This window comes from Melospiza georgiana, chromosome 13, assembly GCF_028018845.1.
Source record: "Melospiza georgiana isolate bMelGeo1 chromosome 13, bMelGeo1.pri, whole genome shotgun sequence".
NCBI classification, from domain to species: domain Eukaryota; kingdom Metazoa; phylum Chordata; class Aves; order Passeriformes; family Passerellidae; genus Melospiza; species Melospiza georgiana.
Window position 1 is genome coordinate 3,556,553 of NC_080442.1, and position 23,208 is coordinate 3,579,760.

Consider the following 23,208-nt stretch of genomic DNA (forward strand, 5'->3'; position numbering starts at 1 on the left):
AACAGGAGGATCCCATGAGATCACTGGGAGGTTTTGGGGTTGGGAATGTGACCCCAAATGGGGCAAATCCCACAGAATTCCGGGATTCCAAATCCCACAGAATTCCTGGATCCCAATCCCGACCCTGCTGTTCCCAAGGAGGATCCCACGGGATCGCCAGGAATTCCGGGATTCCCAAACTGGGAATTTTGGAGTTGGGAATGGGAGCCCAAATTTGCCCCAGGGGCAAATCCCAGGGAATTCCAGGATCCCGATCCCGACCCTTGTGGGGTTTGGGGTCACTCGGGTTGGGGACAATTAAGGGACATCAGAGAAGGGTTTGGGGTCACCTGGGCTTGGTGGCACTTCAGGGACACCAGGATGAGCTTTGGGGACACTCCAGAGCCACCAGAGAAGGGTTTGGGGTCAGGGGGACACTCGAGGATTTGGGGTCACCTTGGGGACAGGGTTTGGGGTGACTCGGGGCTGGTGACACTTAAGGGACATCACAGAAGGGCTTGGGGTCACCTGGGATCGGTGAAACTCGAGGATTTGGGGTTCCCCGGGATTGGGGACGCTCCAGGGACACCAGGGCAGGATTTGGGGTCACCAGGGTGGGGTTTGGGGTCCCCTGGGGCGGTGACAGTCAGGGGACACCACAGGAGGGTTTGGGGTCACCTGGGGTGATGACATTTGAGGTTTTGGGGTGCCCTGGGGTGGTGGCACTCAGGGGACACCAGGGCAGGATTTGGGGTCACTTGGGCTGCGGACACTGAGGAAAACCGTGGAAGGGTTTGGGGTCACCTGGGGCGGTGGCACTCGAGGATTTGGGGTCACCTTGGGGACAGAGTTTGGGGTCACCTGGGCTTGGTGACACTTGAGGGACACCAGGGCAGGATTTGGGGTCACCGGGGATCAGGGTGACATTCAAGGATTTGGGGTCACTTGGGTTGGTGACACTTAAGGGACACCACAAAAGGGTTTGGGGTCAGCTGGGGTGGTGGCACTGGAGGATTTGGGGTCACTGGGGACAGAGTTTGGGGTCACCTGGGCTTGGTGACATTCCAGGGACACCAGGATGAGCTTTGGGGTCAGCTGGGCTGAGGACTGATGAAATCTTTTGGGGTTTTTTCGCTGCCACCCCAGGTGACAAACCCGAGCGGTGCCACCCCAGGTGACAAACCCGAGCGGTGCCATCCCAGGTGCCACCTCAGGTGACAAACCCGATAGGTGCCACCCCAGGTGCCACCTCAGGTGACAAATCCCCCGGAGCTCCGGGATCCTCCCGCGGTCCCGGCCCCGCTCTGGCGACACTGGCGACACTGGCGAGGTGGCGTTGTCGCCAGCGCGGGCTTGGGGACAGGAAAGAGGAGCGGCGGCGCTTCCTGGTGGCTCCGTCATGTGACAGCGCCGGAGCGGAGCCGATCCCAAATCCCGGCCCGGTGAGCGCATCCCGATCCGGGAACGCGGGCATTTGGGATCAGGGCACCGCGGCCATAACAGGGGCGGCGTTTTGTCCCCAAAATCCCCGCCCCGGCCTTGTGGCGGTGCCACCCCCTGCGTGTCGGGGGGTGGGAATGGGGCCGGGATTGGGGCCGGGATTGGGGTGGGAATGGGGCCGGGAATGGGGTGGGAATGGGGCCGGGAATGTCCCTCGGGACGGGGCGGGGCTGGCGCGGCCCCACCGCGGGGACAATGGGGACGGAGCGGGCCCGGAGCGGCGGGGGCGGGGCTCGGACACCGGAACCGCCCCCACGGAACCGGCAGCGCCTTCCCGGGGCCGGGATCGTCCCCTTGCCGGGGCCTGAATCCCCATCCCACATCCCCATCCCCATCCCACATCCCCATCCCGACCCCACATCCCCACGGCGATCCCACAACTTCATCCCGGTCCCACACCCCCATCCCCATCCCGGTCCCTGAATCCCCATCCCGATCCCACAACCCCATCCCGGTACCGGTCCCACATCCCGATCCCGCATCCCCATCCCGGTCCCATATCTCACATTCCTATCCCGGTGCCGGTCCCACATCCCGATCCCACGTCCCCATCCAGTTCCCACATCCCGATCCCAACCCCATATCCTCATCCCGATCCCACATCCTCATCCCGGTCCCTGAACCCCCATCCTGATCCCATAACCCCATCCCGATCCCACATCCCGGTCCCACATCCCGATCCCGGTCCCATATCCCGATCCCGGTCCCATATCCCGATCCCGGTCCCACATCCCGATCCCATTCCCCTATCCCGATCCTGATCCCGGTCCCACATCTCGATCCCGGTCCCCTATCCTGATCCCGGTCCCACATCCCGATCCCGGTCCCATATCCCCATCCTCATTCCCCATCCCGGTCCTATATCCCGATCCCCATCCCAGAATCCCAATCCCAATCCCAAAATCCCCATCCCAGAATCCCAATCCCGATCCCGCATCCCCCCGGTGCCCGCACGCTCGGATTCCCCCGGCACCGCCCCACAGCTCCCGGTCTCCCCTCCGTCCGTCCGTCCGTCCCTCCGTCCCGCCCTCTCCCCGCTCCTCCTCCCGCCGCTCCCGGCCCCGCCGCGACCCCGCAGGTACCGGGGGGGACACGGGGACAAACCGGAGCCTGCAGGGGCACACGGGGACACACCGGGGGACACGGGGGGACCCGCGGGCGGTTCCTGCCCGGGGAGAGGGGGCGGGTGCGTTTGTAGGGCCGGCTGGGAAGGGGGTCCCGGCTTTTTCCTTTTTCTGGCCCCCCAAATATTTATTGGGGGGATGGGGGGAGTTGTGCGCGCTGCCGAGCTGGGAGTGAGGAGTGGCGAGGAGGACATCTCTGGGGACACCGCTGGGGACAGGGCTGGGGACATCTATGGGGACAGGGATGGGGATACCCCTGGGGACACCTCTGGGGACACGGCTGGTGCTGGGGACAGAGTTGCTGGGGTGTTTTGGGGTCGCTGCCCGGGAGGTTTGGGGTCACTGCCAGGGGGTTTTGGGGTCACTTCCAGGGGGTTTTGGGGTCACTGCCAGGGGGTTTTGGGGTCACTGACAAAGGGGTTCTGGGGTCGCTGTCAGGGTGTTTTAGGGTCGCTGCCGAGGGGATTTTGGGGTCACTGCAGGGAGGATTTTGGGGTCGCTGCCAAGGGGGTTTGGGTCGCTGCCGAGGGGGTTTTGGGGTCGCTGTCAGGGTGTTTTAGGGTCGCTGCCGGGGGGATTTTGGGGTCGCTGCCAAGGGGGTTTGGAGTCGCTGCCGGGGAGGTTTTGGGGTCGTTCCCGCTTTTCCCTCTGTCGGAGCAGGAAGGGGCGGTGGCCGCGGCGGCACCGAAACCGTTTTGCTTTCGTTTTCCACCGGCGCTTGGGAAATGCCAAATTCCAGGAAGGCCGAGAGCTCGGCGAGGAACCTGCGAGGGGCGGGACAGCAGAACCCCGAGCGGGAATCACGGGGCCGAGCCTCAGCTTCCTCCAACCCACGGGAGAACCCCGCATCTCCGCAGATGGAGACGGAACCGGAGCCAGAAGCAGAACCGGAGCCTCACCCAGAGCCGGGCCCCGCCGCGCCCGCCTCCCCCCCGTGCCCGGCGGCGGCGGAGGGCGAGGATGAGGGTGAGGATGAAGACGAAGATTTCCAGTTCCTGCGGTGCGATGGCTGCGGGCAGGACACGGCGCAGCCGCGGCTGCTGCGCTGCCTGCACACGCTGTGCCCGGCCTGCCTGAGCGACACCAAGCAGTGCCCGCGCTGCCAGGCGGCCACGGGCGCTCCGGCCGTGGACAACCTGCTCTTCTGCAACCTGCGGAGCCGCCTGCAGCTCTGGCGGCAGATCCGCAGCTCGGGCGGGCCCGGCTGCAGCCGCTGCCGCGCCGAGGCGGCGCTGGTGTGGTGCTCGGACTGCGAGGAGTTCTTCTGCGGGCGGTGTCTGGAGGAGCACCAGTGGTGGCACAAGAAGAAGGCGCACCGGGTGCGCAGGGTGGAGGAGCTGCGGGCGGGCTCGGCGCGGCAGTTCCTGGAGGACACGCGCGGCTCCTGCAGCCTCTTCTGCTCCAGCGACAGCCACCCCGAGGAGAGCCGCGTGTGCAGGTGGGAGCGCCCGCCCAGCCTCAAATGGGGGCGTGGGACCAAACCTCGTCCCGGCCCCAAATCTTGTCCTGTCCCCAAATCTTGTCCTGTCCCCAAATCTTGTCCTGGTCCCAAATCGTGTCCCATCCCCAAACCTCGTCCTGTCCCCAAATCTTGTCCCGGCCCCAAATCTTGTCCTGGTCCCAAACCTCGTCCTGTCCCCAAACCTCGTCCCATCCCCAAACCTCGTCCTGTCTTCCAATCTTGTCCCGTCTCCAAATCTCATCTCATCCCCAAATCTCATCCCATCCCCAAACCTCGTCCTATCCCCAAACCTCACATTGTCCCTGCACCTCAGTCTGTCCCCAAATCTCATCCCATCCCCAAACCTCGTCCTGTCCTCAAATCTCATTCCATCCCCAAATCTCATCCCACCCTCAAACCTCATCCTGTCCTCAAATCTCATCCTGTCTCCAAATCTCATTCCATCCCCAAATCTCAGTCCGTCCTCAAACCTCATCATGTCTCCAAAACTCGTCCTGTCCCCAAAACTTATACTGTCCCCAAATCTTGTCCTGTCCTCAAATCTCACACTGTCCTCTCACCTTGGCCTGTCCCCAAACATTGCCATGGCCCCAAATCTCATCCCATTCCCAAACCTCGTCCTGTCCCCAAATCTTGTCCCAGTCCCAAACCTCGTCCCATCCCCAAACCTCATCCTGTCTTCCAATCTTGTCCCGTCTCCAAAACTCATCTCATCCCCAAATCTCATCCTGTCCCCAAATCTCGTCTTATCCCCAAACCTCACACTGTCCCTGCACCTCAGTCTGTCCCCAAATCTCATCCCATCCCCAAACCTCATCCTGTCCTCAAATCTCATCCTGTCTCCAAATCTCATTCCATCCCCAAATCTCAGTCCGTCCTCAAACCTCATCATGTCTCCAAAACTCATCCTGTCCCCAAAACTTATACTGTCCCCAAATCTTGTCCCATCCCCAAGCCTTGTCCTGTCCTCAAATCTCACACTGTCCTCACACCTTGGCCTCTCCCCAAACATTGCCATGGCCCCAAATCTCATCCCATCCCCAAATCTCATCCCATTCCCAAATCTCACCCTGTCTCCAAACCTTACCCTGTCCCCAAAACTCCTCCTGTCCCCAAATTTCATCCTGTCCCCAAATCTCACTGCACTCCCAAATGTCCCCCATACCCAAATCTTATGCTGTCCCCAAACCTTGTCCCCTGCCTTTTCCCAAAACTCATTCTGCCCCCCAGATTCATTCTGGCCCCAAATCGTCCTGGCCCCAAATCTTGTCCTGTCTCCAAATCTCATCCCGTCCCTGAATTTCGTGCTGTCCCCAAATCTCATCCTGTCCCCAAATCCTGCCCTGCTCCAGGAGGTTTGGGGGTGATGCTCCAGTCTGGAATGTGCTGGAGTGGGATGGGCCCAAATCTCTCCTGTCCCAAAATCTCACACTGTCCCCAAATCTCGTCCTGTACCCAAACCTCGTCCGGTCCCCAAATCTCCTGTCCCCAAAGCTCTGCCATTGGGGACTGATGGCAGTGACCCCACAGAGACCCCGGGGGGCCCGGGGAGCTCCAGTGGGGATTTGGGGAAAGGCTCCAGAGAGGGCTGGACATGGCCTGGGATGTCCTGGGATGGGCACTGACCATCGCTGACCATCGCTGACCATCGCTGACCATCACTGACCATCACTGACCACTGACCATCCCTGACCAGTGTCCATCCATGACCCCTGTCCATCCCTGCCCTCTGACCATCACTGACCACTGACCATCCATGACCCCTGTCCATCCCTGCCCTCTGACCATCACTGACCATCCCTGACCCCTATCCATCCCTGCCCTCTGATGATCACTGACCATCACTGACCATTGCTGACCACTGACCATGGCTGACTGGTTTCCATCCCTGACCCCTGCCTGTCCCTGACCCCTGCCCATCATTGGGATGGGCACTGATGGGGACCACTGACCATCATTGATGACCACTGATGGGCACCCAGGGGACCACTGACCATCATTGTCCCTCTCTGACCAGTGTCCCTCCCTGACCCCTGTTCATCCCTGACCCGTGTCCATGACTTACCGCTGTCCCTTCTTGACCGCTGTCCGTCCCTGACCCCTGTCCATTGCTGACTGGTGTCCATCACTGACTCATGTCCATCCCTGACCCCTGTCCATCACTCACCCCTGTCCATTATTGATCACTGTCCATCCCTGACCCCTCTCCATTGCTGACCCGTGTCCATGACTGACCCCTGTCCATCCCTGACCCCTGTCCATCCCTGACCACTGTCCCTCACTGACCCCTGTCCATCCTGGACTCCTGTCCATCACTGACCCCTTGTCCATGATTGATTGCTGTCCCTCCCTGACCTCTGCCCCTCCCTGACCCGTGTCCATCACTGACCCCTGTCCATCACTGACCTCTGTCCATCACTGACCCCTGTCCATTATTGATTGCTGTCCATCACTGACCCCCATCCATCGCTGTCCATCCCTGACCCCTGCCCATCCATGACCCCTGACCGTCACTGACCCCCATCCATGATTGATTGCTGTCCATCACTGACCTCTGTCCATCACTGACCAGTGTCCATCCCTTGACCTCCATCCATCTCTGTCCCTCCCTGACCCTTGTCCATTGCTGTCCAGCACTGACCCCTGTCCATCACTGTCCATCCCTGACCCCTGTCCATCCATGACTACTGTCCCTCGCTGACCCCTGTCTATCCCTGACCCCTGTCCATCCCTGACCCCTGTCCATCCCTGACCCCTGTCTATCCCTGACCCCTGTCTATCACTGACCCCTGTCTATCCCTGACCCCTGTCCATCACTGACCCCCATCCATTGCTGTCCATCCCTGACCCCTGTCCATCCATGACCACTGTCCATCACTGACCCCTGTCTATCCCTGACCCCTGTCCATCGCTGACCCCTGTCCCTCCCTGCCCCCCATCCATCGCTGTCCCTCCCTGCCCCGTGTCCCTGTCCCCCATCCCGGGAGCCAATCCCGGTACCCCGCAGCATCTCCCCGCTGTCCCCCCTCGCGTGTCCCTGCTGCCACCGCTCCCTGACGCCCCCCGCGTGTCCCTGCCAGCATCTACTGTCCGCGCTGCGAGCGGGCTCTGTGCTGTCCGTGCGCGCTGCTGGACACTCGCCACGCTCCCTTCCGCGACCTGCGCGCCGAGAGCCGCCGCCGCCAGGACGAGCTGCGCTCGCTGCGCCGGGACCTGCGGCGCCTCCGCCGCTCCTTCGAGGCGGCGCTGGGGCGGCTGCGGGGCGAGGCGGCGCGGCGGGAGGAGCAGCGGGAGCGGCTGCGGGAGCGCGTCCGCGCCAGCGCCGAGCGCCTGCAGGAGCTGGTGCGCAGCGAGGCCGAGGAGCTGCGGGCGCTGCTGGAGGCGCGGCCGGAGCGCGGCCGGAGCGCGCTGGCGGAGGAGCTGAGCGGGGCCGAGGGAGCGCTGCTGCGGCTGGAGGCGGCCGAGAGGCTGGTGGAGAGGCTGGGGCGCTACGGCGGCGAGCAGGAGCTCATGGACATGCAGCCCTTCGTCAAGGCGGCGCTGCTGGAGCTGCGGCGGCTGCAGCCGCCCGAGCCCCCCGAGCTCCGAGAGCCGCCCGACTTCGCCGAGTGCCGGGCGCGGCTGCGGGCGCTGGTGGAGCGCGTCACGGGCCGGCCGGGTGAGCGCTGGGCCGGGCCGGGCTGGGCCGGGCCGGGCTGGGGAGGGAGCTCTGGGCTGGACTGCAAAGTGCCCTCGGTGAGCAGGGACAGCGCTGGATTCTCCTTCTCCTTCTCCTTCTCCTTCTCCTTCTCCTTCTCCTTCTCCTTCTCCTTCTCCTTCTCCTTCTCCTTCTCCTTCTCCTTCTCCTTCTCCTTCTCCTTCTCCTTCTCCTTCTCCTTCTCCTTCTCCTTCTCCTTCTCCTTCTCCTTCTCCTTCTCCTTCTCCTTCTCCTTCTCCTTCTCCTTCTCCTTCTCCTTCTCCTTCTCCTTCTCCTTCTTCTTCTCCTTCTCCTTCTCCTTCTCCTTCTCCTTCTCCTCTTTCTCCCCCTTCTTCTCCTTCTCCTTCTCCTCTTTCTCCCCCTTCTTCTCCTTCTCCTTCTCCTTCTCCTTCTCCTTCTCCTTCTCCTTCTCCTTCTCCTTCTCCTTCTCCTTCTCCTTTTCCTCCTCCTCTTTCTCCCCCTTCTTCTCCTTGTTCTCCTTCCTTCTTCTCCTCCTCCTTCTTATTTTTCTTCATTTTTTCTTCTCCTTCTTCCCCTCCTCCTTCTTATTTTTCTTCATTTTTTCTTCTCCTTCTTCCCCTCCTCCTCCTCTCCCATTTCCCTGCTCCAGCTCCTCACCCCCCAGAGCCAGGATTTGCTCAGTTGTTTTTGTGGAGCCCTTTGGGTGTCCTCCAATCCTGGTGGCTCTGGGGACGCTCATTCCCAGCTCCCTGGAGCCTCCCCGGGGCCACCCCAATCCGGAGGGAAAGGGTTTGGAGCTGCTGAGCTGGACCTTCCTGGCTCCAGAAGCTCCAGCTCGGGGTCTCATCCCGGTTTTCTCTGTCCCCAGATGTCCCTGAGGTCGAGGTGGGCCTGGAGAACAACCTGGTGAGACATCGGGGTGCTCCTGCCCCATCCCAAACCTGCACCTCTCCTTTCCCTCCCCATGCCTGGGGAATTCCAGGGCTTCCTCCCCCACAAGTTCCCACATCCCACCAGGCACTGCTCCATCCCTGGGGAATTCCATGACCATGGCAAAGACCACGGGAACAGCCCCCAGACCCATCCCAAACCCTCCGTGCCTCAGTTTCCCCATTCCCGAGGGTGTTCCCGCCCCTCCACTGGGGCCCAAGTCCATCCCAACTCCCCGCTCTTCCTGCAGGATGAGGATCCAACCCATCCCAAACCCCGCAGCGTCTCCCCCAGCCTGGAGGAGATCCACGTGGAGGAGGTGAGGTCCCTCTGTCCCAACCAGGTGAGATCCGCTGGGATCCCAATCCCCCCCAATCCCATCCCAGATCCCAATCCCAATCCAGATCCCACTCCAATCCCAATCCCAATGCCAATCCCAACCCCAATCCCAACCCCAATCCCACCCCCCAATCCCACCCCAATCCAAATCCCACCCCCCAATCCCACCCCAATCCAAATCCCACCCCTCAATCCCACCCCAATCCCACCGCAATCCCACTCCAATCCCTATCCCAACTCAAATCCAATCCCAACCCCAATCCCACCCCAATCCCAATCCCTCCCCCATCCCACCCGAATCCCAGTCCCGCTCCAATCCCACCCCCAATCCCATCCCAGATTCCAACCCAAATCCCAATCCCACCCCAGTCCCAATCCCACCCCAGTCCCAATCCCAATCCTGCTTTTCCAGCCTCTCCCGCTGCCCTGCTGGAAGCGGCCGCTGCCCAGCATGGAGAGGGGCAGCCAGGTGTCTCCCAAAGTCCTGAAGCTGGAATGTGACCACGAGCCGGGCCCCAGCCATCCCAAATCCCAGTGGGAATTCCCCATGGAGCCCGGCCCCTCCACCTCGCGGCACAACTGCGTCCGTGCCGGCGACACAGGTGGGCACCGGGAATGTCACCGTCCCTGCTGTCCTGCTTTGCCTCATCCCATGGGATCATTCCCGGCCTTTCTGTGCCCCTGTTCCGTGGGAATCTTGGCCAAGGGTGGGGAGGATCCAGATCTGTAGGGTGAGGGATCCATGGGCTGAGGGAACACTGGGCTGAGGGATCCATGGGATGAGGAATCCATGGGCTGAGGGAACACTGGGATGAAGGAACCATGGGATGAGGGATCCATGGGGTGAAGGATCCATGGAATGGGGGATCCATGGGATGAGGGATCCATGGGATGAAGGATCCATGGGATGAAGGATCCATGGGGTGAGGGAACATTGGGATGAAGGAACCATGGGATGAGGGATCCATGGGATGAAGGAACCATGGGATGAAGGAACCATGGGATGAGGGATCCATGGGATGAAGGATCCATGGAATGGGGGATCCATGGGATGAGGGATCCATGGGATGAGGGATCCATGGGATGAAGGATCCATGGAATGGGGGATCCATGGGATGAGGGATCCATGGGATGAAGGATCCATGGGATGAAGGATCCATGGGGTGAAACATCCATGGGGTGAGGGATCATTGGGATGAGGGATCTGTGGAATTCAGTATCCATGCAGTAAAGGATCCATGGGGTGAAGGACCCATGGGGTGAGGGATCATTGGGATGGGGGATCCATGGGATGAAGGATCCATGGGGTGAAGGATCCATGGGGTGAAGGATCCATGGGATGAAGGATCCATGGGGTGAAGGATCCATGGAATGAGGGATCCATGGAATGAAGGATCCATGGGATGAAGGATCTGTGGAACTCAATATCCATGGAGTGAAGGATCCCTGGGGTGAAGGATCCATGGAACGGGGGATCCATGGGTGAAGGATCCATGGGATGAAGGATCTGTGGAACTCAATATCCATGGAGTGAAGGATCCATGGGGTGAAGGATCCATGGGTGAAGGATCCATGGGTGAAGGATCCATGGGATGAAGGATCTGTGGAACTCAATATCCATGGAGTGAAGGATCCATGGGGTGAAGGATCCATGGGGTGAGGGATCATTGGGATGGGGGATCCACGGGGTGAGGGATCCCTGAAATTCAGGATCCACGTGGTCACCACCATTCCAGGGGTTGCCCCCACGCTCTGGTTGGTTTCTTGTGTAAAGCTCGGGAACGTTGATCCCGTGGGATCCGGAATTTTGGGGATTTCCCTTGCAGAGGTTGGCAGCATCATCATCTGCAGCTCTGACGACAGCGACGAGGACACCGTGGTGGTGACGGTGACACCGGAGCCGCCCCCGTGCTGACATCCCACGGGATCCTCCGGCCTCATCCCGCAATTCCCGGCCTCCCATTCCCGGATTTCTTCTTGGACTTTCCTCTTCTTGACCAATCCCAAATTTATTCCTGGACTGAGCTCTGGTGTTCCGGAGCGGCCCCAAATCCCACCTGGATCTGATGGGATCTCTCCTTCAATACTTTGAGGTTTCCTGGGAATGTTGTTTTCCTCTTAAATCCTGTCTGGATTGATCCCAAAATAAAATTTGGGATGGGAGTTGGGATCTGTGCTGGCGGATCCCGTTCCCGAGCCCCCCCAAAGGTGGGGAGATGATCCCAAGGGTGGGATCCCCTCTGGGATCCCCCATCAGCGCTTGGAGCTGGGAATTCCTTGGGATTGGGATTGGGATTGGGATTGGGATTAGGATTTGGGTCAGTTTCCTGGTGTAATGAGGGTTTAAAATCCCAGTTTTTTTATGTCTCCCCTCAATAAATCTGCTTTGGGATAAAATTCCAGCTTCTTCCTCTTCTCCCCACTCTGCTTTTCCCAAACAATCCTGAGCAGAGGGAAAACCTGGGAATTCTGAGGTGAAACCTGTCCCAGCTCCCTGCTCCGGGCACTGATCCTGGCATTTTAGGGACAGGAGAAATTCCCGAGGACAAGGAGAGATCCCAGGGATAAAATTCCCACATTCCATGAGTGGAGGAGCCTGTTCCAGCCATGTTCCCACAAAAATCCAGGAAAAGAGGGAAATGGAATTTCCATTTCCCAGGAAAATGATGTGGGATTGTCCCGAGGGAAAACAGGGAATGAATTCAGGGCTCTGCTTTTATCCCAGATCCCATTTTTTATTTGGGACACCCCAGCTCCAGGAATGTTTTCCATGGATTAAATTCCCGGGCTTTGTGCATTCCTGCCTCAGTCCTGGCTGGATTTGGGATTCCCACATCCCATTTTTGGGGCTCAGAAAATTCCTGGGATTTGAGTGTTCCTGCCTCAATCCCAGCCAGATTTGAGGTTCCCAGATCCCACTTTTAGGGCTCCCAAAATTCCTGGGATTTGTATGTTCCTGCCTCAATCCCAGCTGGATTTGGGATTCCCCAATCCCAATTTTGGGGTTCCCCACCCCAGGAATGTTTTCCATGGATTAAATTCCCATTCATTGCTCCCATGGCTGTCCCCACCCAGCCCCAAGCCGCCAGCCGGGATTGGGATCCCTTTTCCAGGATCTTGGGGACACAGGGACACCGGCCTGTGGGTGGCACCCAGCCCTGTCCCCATCCTGGCCCTGGGGTTCCCAGTTGGAGCCGGGAATTCCGGAATCCCTCGGCCTCAAGGATGTCCCCAAAAGTGACATTGTCCGGGGGATGTGGGGACACAGAGGCACCCCAAAATCCCCATCCCAACCCCTTTTCCCAGGATATGCTGGAGATGGTGGCACTGAGTGCCCTATGCAGGTGGCACTGAGTGTCCCCATGCAGGTGGCACCAAGTGTCCCCATGGAGGTGGCACTGGGTGTCCCCATGCAGGTGGCACCAAGTGTCCCCATGGAGGTGGCACTGGGTGTCCCCATGCAGGTGTCATTGCTGTGCCCCGTGTCCCCATGCAGATGGCACTGAGTGTCCCCATGCAGGTGGCACTGGGTGTCCCCGTGCAGGTGGCACTGGGTGTCCCATGCAGATGGCACTGGGTGTCCCCATGGAGGTGTCATTGCTGTGCCCCGTGTCCCCATGCAGATGGCACTGAGTGTCCCCATGCAGGTGGCACTGAGTGTCCCCATGGAGGTGGCACTGAGTGTCTCATGCAGATGGCACTGGGTGTCCCCATGCAGGTGGCACTGAGTGTCCCCATGCAGGTGGCACTGAGTGTCCCATGCAGATGGCACTGGGTGTCCCCATGCAGGTGGCACTGGGTGTCCCCATGGAGGTGGCTCTGAGTGTCCCATGCAGATGGCACTGGGTGTCCCCATGCAGGTGGCACTGGGTGTCCCCATGGAGGTGGCTCTGAGTGTCCCATGCAGATGGCACTGGGTGTCCCCATGCAGGTGGCACTGGGTGTCCCCATGGAGGTGGCTCTGAGTGTCCCATGCAGATGGCACTGGGTGTCCCCATGCAGGTGGCACTGAGTGTCCCCATGGAGGTGGCACTGGGTGTCCCCATGCAGGTGGCACTGAGTGTCCCCATGGAGGTGGCACTGGGTGTCCCCATGGAGGTGGCACCGATTGTCCCCATGGAGGTGGCACTGGGTGTCCCCATGCAGGTGGCCCTGGGTGGCCCCATGCAGGTGTCATTGCTGTGCCCCGTGTCCCCATGCAGATGGCTCTGAGTGTCCCATGCAGGTGGCGCTGGGTGGCAGTGTCGCGGCGCGGGCGGTGTCGCCGAGCGGGGCTGGCTGTGACAAGGCAGTGCCACCACCAGGTGTCCCCCTTGCGCAGCGGCTCGCGGGCTGGCGCTGCTCTGGGGACACTGGGGACACCGACGCTGTAACACTGAAACGTGTGACATCGGTGACACTGAACCTGTCACACTGACCGTGTGACACTGGGGACACCCTGTGACACTGACAAGTGGGACACTGACATGGTGACACTGACACGTGTGACACTAATGCTGTGACACTCACATGTGTGACACTGACACTGTGACCTTGTGACACTGACACGGTGACACTGGTGACACTGACACGGTGACACTCACACGTGACATTGGTGACACTGACAGCTGTGACACTGTGACATTGAAACATGTGACACTGGCGACACTGACTCTGTGACACTGGGGACACCGACACGGGGACACTGACCCTGTGATACTGAAACGTGTGACATTGGTGACATGGGGGTACTGGGGACACTGACACGTCTGACACCGTGACACTGGCCTTGTGACATTGGTGACACTGGGGACACTGACAACTGTGATGCTGTGACACTGAAACGTGTGACATTGGCAACACTGACCCTGTGACACTGAGGACACCAACACAGGGACACCAACACTGTGACACTGATATGGTGACCCTGTGACACTGATATGGTGACCTTGTGACACTGATATGTGTGACACTGACACGGTGACCCTGTGACACAGATATGGTGACCCTGTGACACTGATATGGTGATCTTGTGACACTGATATGTGTGACACTGACACTGTGACACTAGGGACACTGATATGGTGACCTTGTGACACTGATATGTGTGACACTGACATGGTGACCCTGTGACACAGATATGGTGACCCTGTGACACTGATATGTGTGACACTGACCCTGTGATGCTGACCCTGTGACACTGTGACACTGTGACACTGTGACACTGTGACACTCACATGGTGACCCTGTGACCCTGTGACCCTGTGACACTGTGACACATTGACACCGGGGACACGGACACGGTGTCACTGCCATTGTCACACCGCCATTGGTCACGTGCTCACCCGGCCCCTCTGCGTGTCCCCCAAATGTCCCTTGGCCACCCGCGGGTGGTGGCACTGCGGGGCCGGGGGGAGGGGAGGGAGGGGACGGGAGAGGGGACGGAAAAGAGGGAGAAGGGTGGGACGAGGAGCGATCCCAAAGGATCCCGGATGTTATTCCCAATCCCACAGCAGCGATCCCAAAGGATCCGGGACGTTATTCCCAATCCCACAGCAGCGATCCCAAAGGATCAGGACATTATTCCCAATCCAGCAGAGATCCCAAAGGATCCGGGACGTTATTCCCAATCCCACAGCAGCGATCCCAAAGGATCCAAGGCGTGATTCCCAATCCCACAGCAGCGATCCCAAAAAGAGTTGGAAAGGGGATGGGAAAATAACGGGATAAATCTGGTGTGGGAATGGGAACAGATCTGTGCCCTCCATGGATCCATGGATCCATGAGTTCATGAATCCATCCATGGATCCATCCATCCTCCATGGATCCATCCATCCATCCATCCATCCATCCATCCATCCATCCATCCATCCATCCATCCATCATCCATCCATCCATCCATCCATCCATCCATCCATCCATCCATCCATCATCCATCCATCCATCATCCATCCATCCATCCATCCATCCATCCATCCATCCATCCATCATCCATCCATCCATCCATCCATCCATCCATCCATCCATCCATCCATCCATCATCCATCCATCCATCATCCATCCATCCATCCATCCATCCATCCATCCATCCATCCATCCATTCCAGGGAATGGGAGCTGTTGCCGGCAGGCACAGCCCGGGGCGGGGCCGCTCTCTGTCGCGACTCCGCCGTGTCGGCGACACCGGGAGGAGCCGCTCGCCCCTCAGCCCCCCTGCCCTGCCCTGGTCTCTCTCCGCGGGGCGGGGACGGCGGGCTCGGGCTCGGGCTCGGGCTCGGGCTCGGCGGGATCGATCCCTGCCCCGATCGATGTTTCCCGCCCGGGGCTCGGGGCACCCCGCGCTCCCCGATCCCGCTTTCCCGCGGTGGGAACGCTCCGGGGGCGGGATGCGGGAGCAGCGTCCCCCCCGCTCCCGTCCCCGTCCTCCCTCCGGGCTCCAGGTGCGCTGAGCGCCCGCACGGGCCGGCACCGCCGCTGGAATTCCCGCATGGATCGGGAATAGCAGCACGGGAGGCTCCCACCTGCTTTTCCTCCATCCTCCCAGGGGTGCGCGGGCGGGACGGGGGCAGCCGCGCCCCGACGGCATCGCCGCCGCTCCGGGAGAGCCGCTAAACCGCGGCCGAGCGGCGGAGAACGCCCGCGGGCCGAGCATCACCCGCGCCCCGGCTTTTTTGGGGGGATATTTCTGTGTTTTCGGGGGTACCGGCGGTGCGGGAGCGGCCGCGGGCGGCGCCGGCCGGGCGGGTGGGTGGGTGGGTGGGTGGGTGAGTGGGTGGTGGGCTGGGAGAAGGAAGGGGGTGGCGGGCGGGCGGGCGGAGGGGGAGGCTGGCAGAAATGCAAATCGCTGCCTCTCGCTGTGCCTCGGCAGCCCAGAGCCCGCACGGCCCCGGCGCCGCTCGCAGCTCAGCCCCGGCAGGCGCGGGGGCAGCGGGCGGGGTCCCCCCGGTCCCCCCGCCCCTCGGCCGGCTGGCAGCGGGAGGATGAGGAGCGCCGGGAAGGGCTGAGGGTGGCGGAGAGGCTCCTAGGAGAGGGTGAGTGGCGGGGGACAGGCGGACAGGAGAGGGGGAATAGGGCGGGGATGAAGTAGGGAGAGAGAGGGAGGGGAGAGGGAAGCGAAAGGAATAATTGGGGATGAAGAGATGAAAGCAGAGGATAAAGAAAATGGAGGTTAATTAGTTGGTTATTGAGGGAGGGGGGGAGTGAGTGGGGGAGGAAAAGCCTGATAGAGCCGGGAAAAAGAAAGTGAGAAGGGTGGGAAGAGACGGCTGGGAAAGGGAGAAGGAAAAAACCGGATCGAGCGGGGAAATAGAGAGTGAGAAGGGTGGGAAGAGCCTGCAAGGGGAGAGAGAAGGAAAACCTGATTGAGCCGGGGAATAGAGAGTGAGAAGGGTGGGAAGGCAGAAGGGAAAACCTGATCGAGCCGAGAAACAGAGAGTGAGAAGGGTGGGAAGAACCGGGCAGGGAAGAGGAGAAGGAAAAACCTGATCCAGCCTGGAAATAGAGAGTGAGAAGGGTGGGAAGAGCCGGGCAGGAAAGAGGAGAAGGAAAAACCTGACTGAGCCGAGAAAAAGAGAGCGAGAAGGGTGGGAAGAGCCCAGGGGAAGGGGAGGAAAGCGGGGGCTCGGGCGAGGAGGGGATGCGCGGGAGGCAGCGGGCGGCAGCCGGGGGGAGCCGGGCACAGACAATGGGGCGCGGCCCCGCTGCCTCCACCTCCCGCCGGCGGGCGGGGCCGGGGCGCGCTGGCGCTGAGCCCCGCGCCGTGCCCTGCCAGGGGGACATGGCCCCGCTGCTGGCGCTGCTGCTGGCGGCCCTGCTGGGCTCGGGCCGGGCGTGCCCGGAGCCCTGCGCTTGCGTGGACAAGTACGCGCACCAGTTCGCCGACTGCGCCTACAAGGAGCTGCAGGCCGTGCCCGCGGGGCTGCCCTCCAACGTGACCACGCTGAGCCTGTCGGCCAACAAGATCAGCTCGCTGCCCCGCGGCGCCTTCGCCGAGGTGACCCAGGTGAGCTCGCTGTGGCTGGCGCACAACGAGATCGCCACCATCGAGCCCGGCGCGCTGGCCGTGCTGGCGCAGCTCAAGAACCTGGACATCAGCCACAACCAGATCGTGGAGTTCCCGTGGCGGGACCTGCGCAACCTGAGCGCGCTGCAGCTGCTCAAGATGAACAACAACCGCATGGCGCTGGTGCCGCCCGACGCCTTCCGCACGCTCAAGGACCTGCGCTCGCTGCGCATCAACAACAACCGCTTCGCCACGCTGGCCGAGGGCATCTTCGACTCGCTGGGCTCGCTGTCGCACCTGCAGATCTACAACAACCCCTTCGAGTGCTCCTGCGCGCTGCAGTGGCTGAAGCGCTGGATGGAGAGCACGCTCATCTCCATCCCCGAGAAGGACTCCATCGCCTGCGCGCTGCCCGAGCGCCTCCGCGGCGTGCCGCTGGCCAAGCTGCCCGAGCTGCGCTGCGCCGCGCCCGCCGTCACCATCGGCTCCTCGGTCGAGCTGGACGCGGCCGGGCTGCCCGACGGGCTCACGCTGAGCCTGCACTGCGCCGCCAGCGGCTCGCCGCCGCCCGAGCTGCGCTGGAAGATCCGCACGGCCGGCCAGAGCCTGGAGCTGGGCGGGAGCGGCGCGGAGAGCGCGGCCAAGGAGGAGCCGCGGCCCGAGCCCGAGCGCTTCGTGGCCTTCAAGAACGGCACCTTGGTGATCCCGCAGCTGAGCAAGCGCGAGGAGGGCACCTACACCTGCGTGGCCACCAACGAGGTGGGCAGCAACCACTCCTCGGTAAGCGTGGCGGTGGCGGGCCCGCAGAAATACCCGCCGGTGCCCGGTGCGGACCCGCTGGGCGGAAAGGGGCAGGCGGGCGACAAGAAACCCGGCACGGAGGCGGCCAAGAACAGCGTGCTGACCCCGGAGGAGAGGGGCAAAGCGCTGGGCCCCACCCGGCAGAGCCGGCCCGGCTCGGCGGCGGGGCGGGAGCCTGAGGGCCGGGGCCGGGTCCCCCTGGAGCCGCCGGGGCTGGAGAAGAAGTGCGGGGCCTCGGCGGGCGGCTCCAAGTACATCTCCAACCACGCCTTCAACCAGAGCGGCGACTTCAAGCGGCACAGCTTCGAGCTGGGCGTCATCGCCCTGGACGTGGCCGAGCGCGACGCCCGAGTGCAGCTGACGCCCACCCAGCCCGGCGGGGGCCACCTGGGCGTGCTGTACCTGTGCCAGCAGGGCCGCCAGGGCCACGCCCTGCTGCAGTGGTCGCAGATCGAGGCCGGCGTGAACTCGTACTGGTTCCAGGGCCTGAGCCCCGGCACCAACTACTCGGTGTGCCTGAGCTCGCCGGGCGAGGAGTGCCGCGTGCAGGTGGTGTTCACCACCAAGAAGGAGATCCCGTCGCTCATCATCATCGTAGTGGTCAGCATCTTCCTGCTGCTGCTGGCCACGCTGCCGCTGCTGGGCGCCACGTGGTGCCACCTGCTCGCCAAGCTGCAGGCCAAGCCCTACAAGCTCATCATGAAGGCGCAGAACCCCGACCAGATGGAGAAGCGCATGGCCGCCGACTTCGACCCCCGCGCCTCCTACCTGGAGTCCGAGAAGAACTTCGGTGCCGGCGAGGCCGAGGCCGAGGAGGAGGAGGAAGAGGAGGAGGAGGAGGCGGGGGATGAGGAAGGAGCGCGGTGGCGGCGCGGGAGGGAGGGGGAAGGCGCGGCCGAGCTGGAGCGGGAGGAGAGCGTGGCCGCCAGCTCCATGGCGGAGTCGCAGTCCAAGGGCGGCGCCGAGGAGTTCGAGGTGCGCTCCGAGTACAGCGACAAGCTGCCGCTGGGCGCCGAGGCCGTCACCATCTCCCCGGAGATCAACGGCAACTACCGGCAGCGGCCCCGCTGAGCCCCCCGAACCCCCGGTCCCCGCTCCCACCCCCCGCTCCGCCCGGGGAAAAACCTCCGGGAACGAGCGGAGCCATCCCCGCCTCTCCTCCCCCTCCTTCTCCTCCTCCCCTTCTTCTCCTTCTCGCCCGGTGCCCCCGGGATGAGCCTCCCACGATTTCGTTTCCATTTCGGGCACCGGCGGTGCTCGCTGCCGGCTCGGCGGCAACAACGATTCCCTCTCCCCCCGCTCCCTCCGCCGCCCGCCAGCCCCGGGTTCGCTTTCCCCTCCGAGGAAAAAAACGAAAAAAACCCGAGAAAACGGGATAAACGAGAAAAGCCCGATAGCCCCAAATTCTCTTTGCTGGAATCGGTTCAGTCCCCGCCGCTCCTCGGTGCCCGGTGAGTCCCCTCTGCTCCCCGGTTCTCTCCTGTCGAGCCCGGAGCTGTCCCCACCGCTCCCCGGTGTGTCCCGATTTTCCCCCGCGGTGCCGACATTCCCGGTCCCCGCCACTCCCGGGCGGTTTTCCCGCTTCCCGATGGATCACGGAGCTCCTCGGTCCCCGCCACTCCCGGGCGATGCTCCCCGCGCCCCGCTGGGTGCCGGCATTCCCGGTCCCCGCCGCTCCCGGGCGGTTCTCTCCAGCCCCCGATGGATATTGGTGCTCTCCGGTCCCACCACTCGCGTTCCCGGTGGGTCCCGGTTCTCCCCAGTCCCCGCCCTCCCATTCCCGGCAGCTGATTCCCGGTCCCCACCATTCCCATTCCCGGTGGGTTCCGGTGCTCCCCGGTCCCCTCCACTCCCGGCAGCTGATTCCCGGTCCCCACCACTCCCGTTCCCAGTGGGTCCTGGTTCTATCCGGTCCCGCCATTCCCGGCAGCTGATTCCCGGTCCCCGCCACTCTCGTTCCCGGTGGGTCTCGGTTCTCCCCCATCCTCGCCACTCCCGGGGGCTGATCCCCGGTCCCCGCCCTCCCATTCCCAGTGGGTCCCAGTTCTCCCCGGTCCCCACCATTCCCGTTCCCGGTGGGTCCCGGTTCTCCCCGCTCCCACCACCCCCATTCCCGGTGGGTCCCGGTTCTCCCCGCTCCCACCACCCCCATTCCCGGTGGGTCCCGGTTCTCCCCGCTCCCACCACTCCTATTCCCGGTGGGTCCCGCTCTCCCCAATTCAGCACTGGGCTCGCCGGGACAGCTCCGCGCCCCGAGGCTCCGGGGGCTCCCCGATCCCCCATCTCCAATCCCCGATCCCCAATCCCCAATCCCCGGTCCCCAATCCCCGGTTCCCGGCCCCGTCCCCTCCCCTCGGTGTGTTTTGGGTAGAGTAGCCTTGTAGCCAAGTGTGTGAGCCGCAGACGCGCCCGCAGCCGCGGCCGATGTCGCCACGGTGGCCGCGGTGGCCGCCAACCAGCCCCGGTGCTGGCCCCGGTGCCGCGGAGAGCCGCGGGCGCCTTCTCTGCGCGCTTCTGTCCGTGACGAGTCAATAAAAGGGATTGAAAGTGGAGCCGCCTCCGTGCTTGGGGGGAAAAACCGGGATTTTGTCCCCAGGGCGGGGAGGGGACAGCCGGGAGGTGGCACCGCCACGGCCGCCTCCTTTTATGTGTTTGACACGTTTTTTAATCTCGTAAAAACATCAATTCATTTTTTTTCCGGCCATAAAATCGCGTTTGTGTGCGAACGGAATCGCCCAAATCCATTAAATCTTCCCTATAAATTCACCCCGGAGAGGAAAAAAAAAGGAATTCCATTTTCCCCCGGTGAGCATTGGAATCCGCTGGAGCAAGGAAACATCCCACGGATGTGTTTTCCATCGTTTTATGGATCATTTTCTGTCGTTTTCCAGATCATTCTCTGTCATCTTAATCATAATTTCTATCATTTTTATATCATTTTAGATACGCTTTCAATTATTTTAGATATGTTTTTATCATTTTAGATATGATTTCTTTCATTTTAGATACCTTTTATTTATCATTTTATGTGTAGTGTATTTAATTTTTGATGGAATTTCTACAATCCCTATCTCTCTTTTTTTTGTTATAAATCACACCCCAAACCTCGCTTTTTTTGCCTTTTCTCTCCCCAAATTCCCTCTCCCTGACATTGTCAACTTGATCCCCAAGTGCTCCCAGCACTCATCCCAAAATTCCCACTGGATTTCTGCTCCCAATCCCATCCCACTGAAGAAATCCCCCCGGCAATCCAACATTCCTTTCTCCAGGGCAAAAATCCCTCAAATCCCTCCAGAATCCCCCCACAAATTCCCCCAAAATCCCCCAAATCCCGGGAGTCCGAGGCTGCTCCAGGTGTTCGGATCTGCCTGGCAGAGCCTGGCTATTCCCATCTTTGTTGACATTCCCATAATTGTTGCTATTTCCATAATTATTTGTGGATATTGCCACAATTGTTGCCATTCCCATAATTAATTATGGATACTGCCATAATTGTGGATATTTCCATAATGGTGAATATTTCCATAATTGTGAAGACTTCCATAATTGCGAATATTCCCATAATTGTTGATATTCCCATAATTGAGCGTGGTGCTCGGGAGTCACGGCGGGAATGGAAAAGAACAATCATTCCAGCTGCCTTTAATTAGGGAACTGTGGATTCCTGGGAATCCGGGATGAGGCCGGGATTTGCTGCTCTCCAGGAGGCCACAAATAAATGGGGGTGGGGATTTGCATTTTTCCTGGAAAAAATTCCTGCTGGGAGTGGTTAAAGCATCCATGGAGTGCTCAGAATTCCCAAAAAATCCTCTGGTTTTATCCCCACGGCTGGAATGAGCGGAGAATTCCAGCCCTGCAGCGGGAATTTCCCAGTTTGACCAGTTGGGAATCCCCCAGTTTGACCAGTTGGGAATGCCCCAGTTTGACCAGTTGGGAATGTCACAGTCTGACCAGTTAGGAATGTCCCAATTTAACCAGCTGGGAATTCTGAGTTTGACCAGTCAGGAATTCCCAGTTTGACCAGTAGGGAATTCTTAGTTTGAGCAGTTGGAAATGTCCCAGTTTCACCAGCAGGGAATTTCCAGTTTGACCAGTCAGGAATTCCCAGTTTGAGCAGTTGGAAATGTCCCAGTTTAACCAGTCAGGAATTTCCTGTTTCACCAGTTGGGAATTCCCAGTTTGACCAGTCAGAACTTCTTCATTTGACCAGTTGGGAGTGTCCTAGTTGGAGCAGTCAGGAATGTCCCAGTTTGACCAGTCGGGAATTCCCAGTTTGACCAGTCAGGAATTCCCAGTTTGACCAGTAGTGAATTCTTAATTTGAGCAGTTGGGAATGTCCCAGTTTGCCCAGTAGGGAATGTCACAATTTGACCAGTCAGGAATTCTTAGTTTGAGCAGTTGGAATGTTCCAGTTCCACCACTTGGGAATGTCCCAGTTTGACCAGTCAGGAATTCATAGTTTGAGCAGTTGGGAATGTCCCAGTTTGACCAGTCAGGAATTCCCAGTTTGACCAGTAGGGAATTCTTAATTTGAGCAGTTGGGAATGTCCCAGTTTGACCAGCTGGGAATGTCCCAGTTTGACCAGTTCGAATGTCCCATTATGACCAGTAGGGAATTCCCAGTTTGACCAGTAAGGAATTCTTAATTTGAGCAGTTGGAATGTTCCAGTTTCATCAGTTAGAATGTCCCAGTTTCACCAGCAGGGAATTCCCAGTTTGACCAGTCGGGAATTCCCAGTTTGGCCAGTTTGGGGTGGACAGGAACCTTTCCCATTCCCTTGTGGGGTCTGGGGGATGAAATCCCCACAATCCAAATTTTCTGACCTTTTCTTGGGAATTCTCCACAAGGACACAAGGAAGTGGCACTGGGGACATCCCCTGGTGCCATCCCCTGGTGACATTCCCCGTGCCATTCCTGAATTTGGGAGTTTTCTCCTCCCTCCTGACCCAGCTCTGGCCCCACAACCCCTCTGTGGGGTCACCCTGCCACCCTGTGTCCCCAAACCCTGTCCCCAAACTCTGTCCCCAATCCCTGTCCCCAATCCCTGTCCCCAAACCCTGTCCACAAGCCTTGTCCCCAAACCCTGTCCCCACTCCCTGTCCCCAAACACTGTTCCCAAACCCTGCTCTCACCTCCTGTTCCCAAAGCCTGACCCCAAACCTTAACCCCATCCCTGTCCCCAAACCCTCTCCCCAAACTCTGTCCACAAGCCTTGTCCCCAAAGCCAGTCCCCACTCCCTGTCCCCAAATGCTGTCCCCAAACCCTGTTCTCACCTCCTGTTCCCAAAGCCTGACCCCAAATGCTGTCCCCAAACCCTGCCCCAAACCCTGTCCCAAACCCTGTCCCAAACCCTGTCCCCAAACTCTGTCCCCAAACTCTGTCCAAAAACCCTGTCCCCAAAGACTGACCCCAAACCTTGTCCTCACCTCCTGT

General features: G+C 60.5%; 2 protein-coding genes across 2 annotated transcripts; both read left to right on the forward strand.

Moving 5' to 3' along the window:
- The first annotated feature begins 636 nt into the window (after nucleotides 1-636).
- Nucleotides 637-11,691, forward strand: PML (PML nuclear body scaffold). The gene is made up of 8 exons (XM_058033592.1): nucleotides 637-1,153; nucleotides 1,234-1,421; nucleotides 3,461-5,563; nucleotides 7,132-7,723; nucleotides 8,592-8,629; nucleotides 8,904-8,996; nucleotides 9,405-9,594; nucleotides 10,819-11,691. The coding sequence occupies exons 1-8, from the start codon at nucleotides 1,090-1,092 to the stop codon at nucleotides 10,905-10,907; spliced, it is 3,357 nt and encodes a 1,118-aa protein (XP_057889575.1). The 5' UTR covers nucleotides 637-1,089; the 3' UTR covers nucleotides 10,908-11,691.
- Nucleotides 11,692-15,878: 4,187 nt separating this feature from the next.
- On the forward strand, nucleotides 15,879-18,932 carry ISLR2 (immunoglobulin superfamily containing leucine rich repeat 2). The gene is made up of 2 exons (XM_058033063.1): nucleotides 15,879-16,001; nucleotides 16,742-18,932. Exon 2 carries the CDS (start codon nucleotides 16,748-16,750, stop codon nucleotides 18,842-18,844), a length of 2,097 nt encoding a protein of 698 aa, XP_057889046.1. The 5' UTR covers nucleotides 15,879-16,001; nucleotides 16,742-16,747; the 3' UTR covers nucleotides 18,845-18,932.
- The last annotated feature ends 4,276 nt before the right edge of the window (nucleotides 18,933-23,208 follow it).

Bases quoted from the DNA above. Each gene is read 5' to 3' on its own strand.
- PML (XM_058033592.1), top strand. From the start codon at position 1,090: ATGAAATCTTTTGGGGTTTTTTCGCTGCCACCCCAGGTGACAAACCCG. The intron at 5,564-7,131 runs GCCATTGGGGAC...TGACGCCCCCCG, and splicing joins TCTCCTGTCCCCAAAGCTCT to CGTGTCCCTGCCAGCATCTA. The intron at 7,724-8,591 runs GTGAGCGCTGGG...CTCTGTCCCCAG, and splicing joins GCGCGTCACGGGCCGGCCGG to ATGTCCCTGAGGTCGAGGTG.
- ISLR2 (XM_058033063.1), top strand. From the start codon at position 16,748: ATGGCCCCGCTGCTGGCGCTGCTGCTGGCGGCCCTGCTGGGCTCGGGC.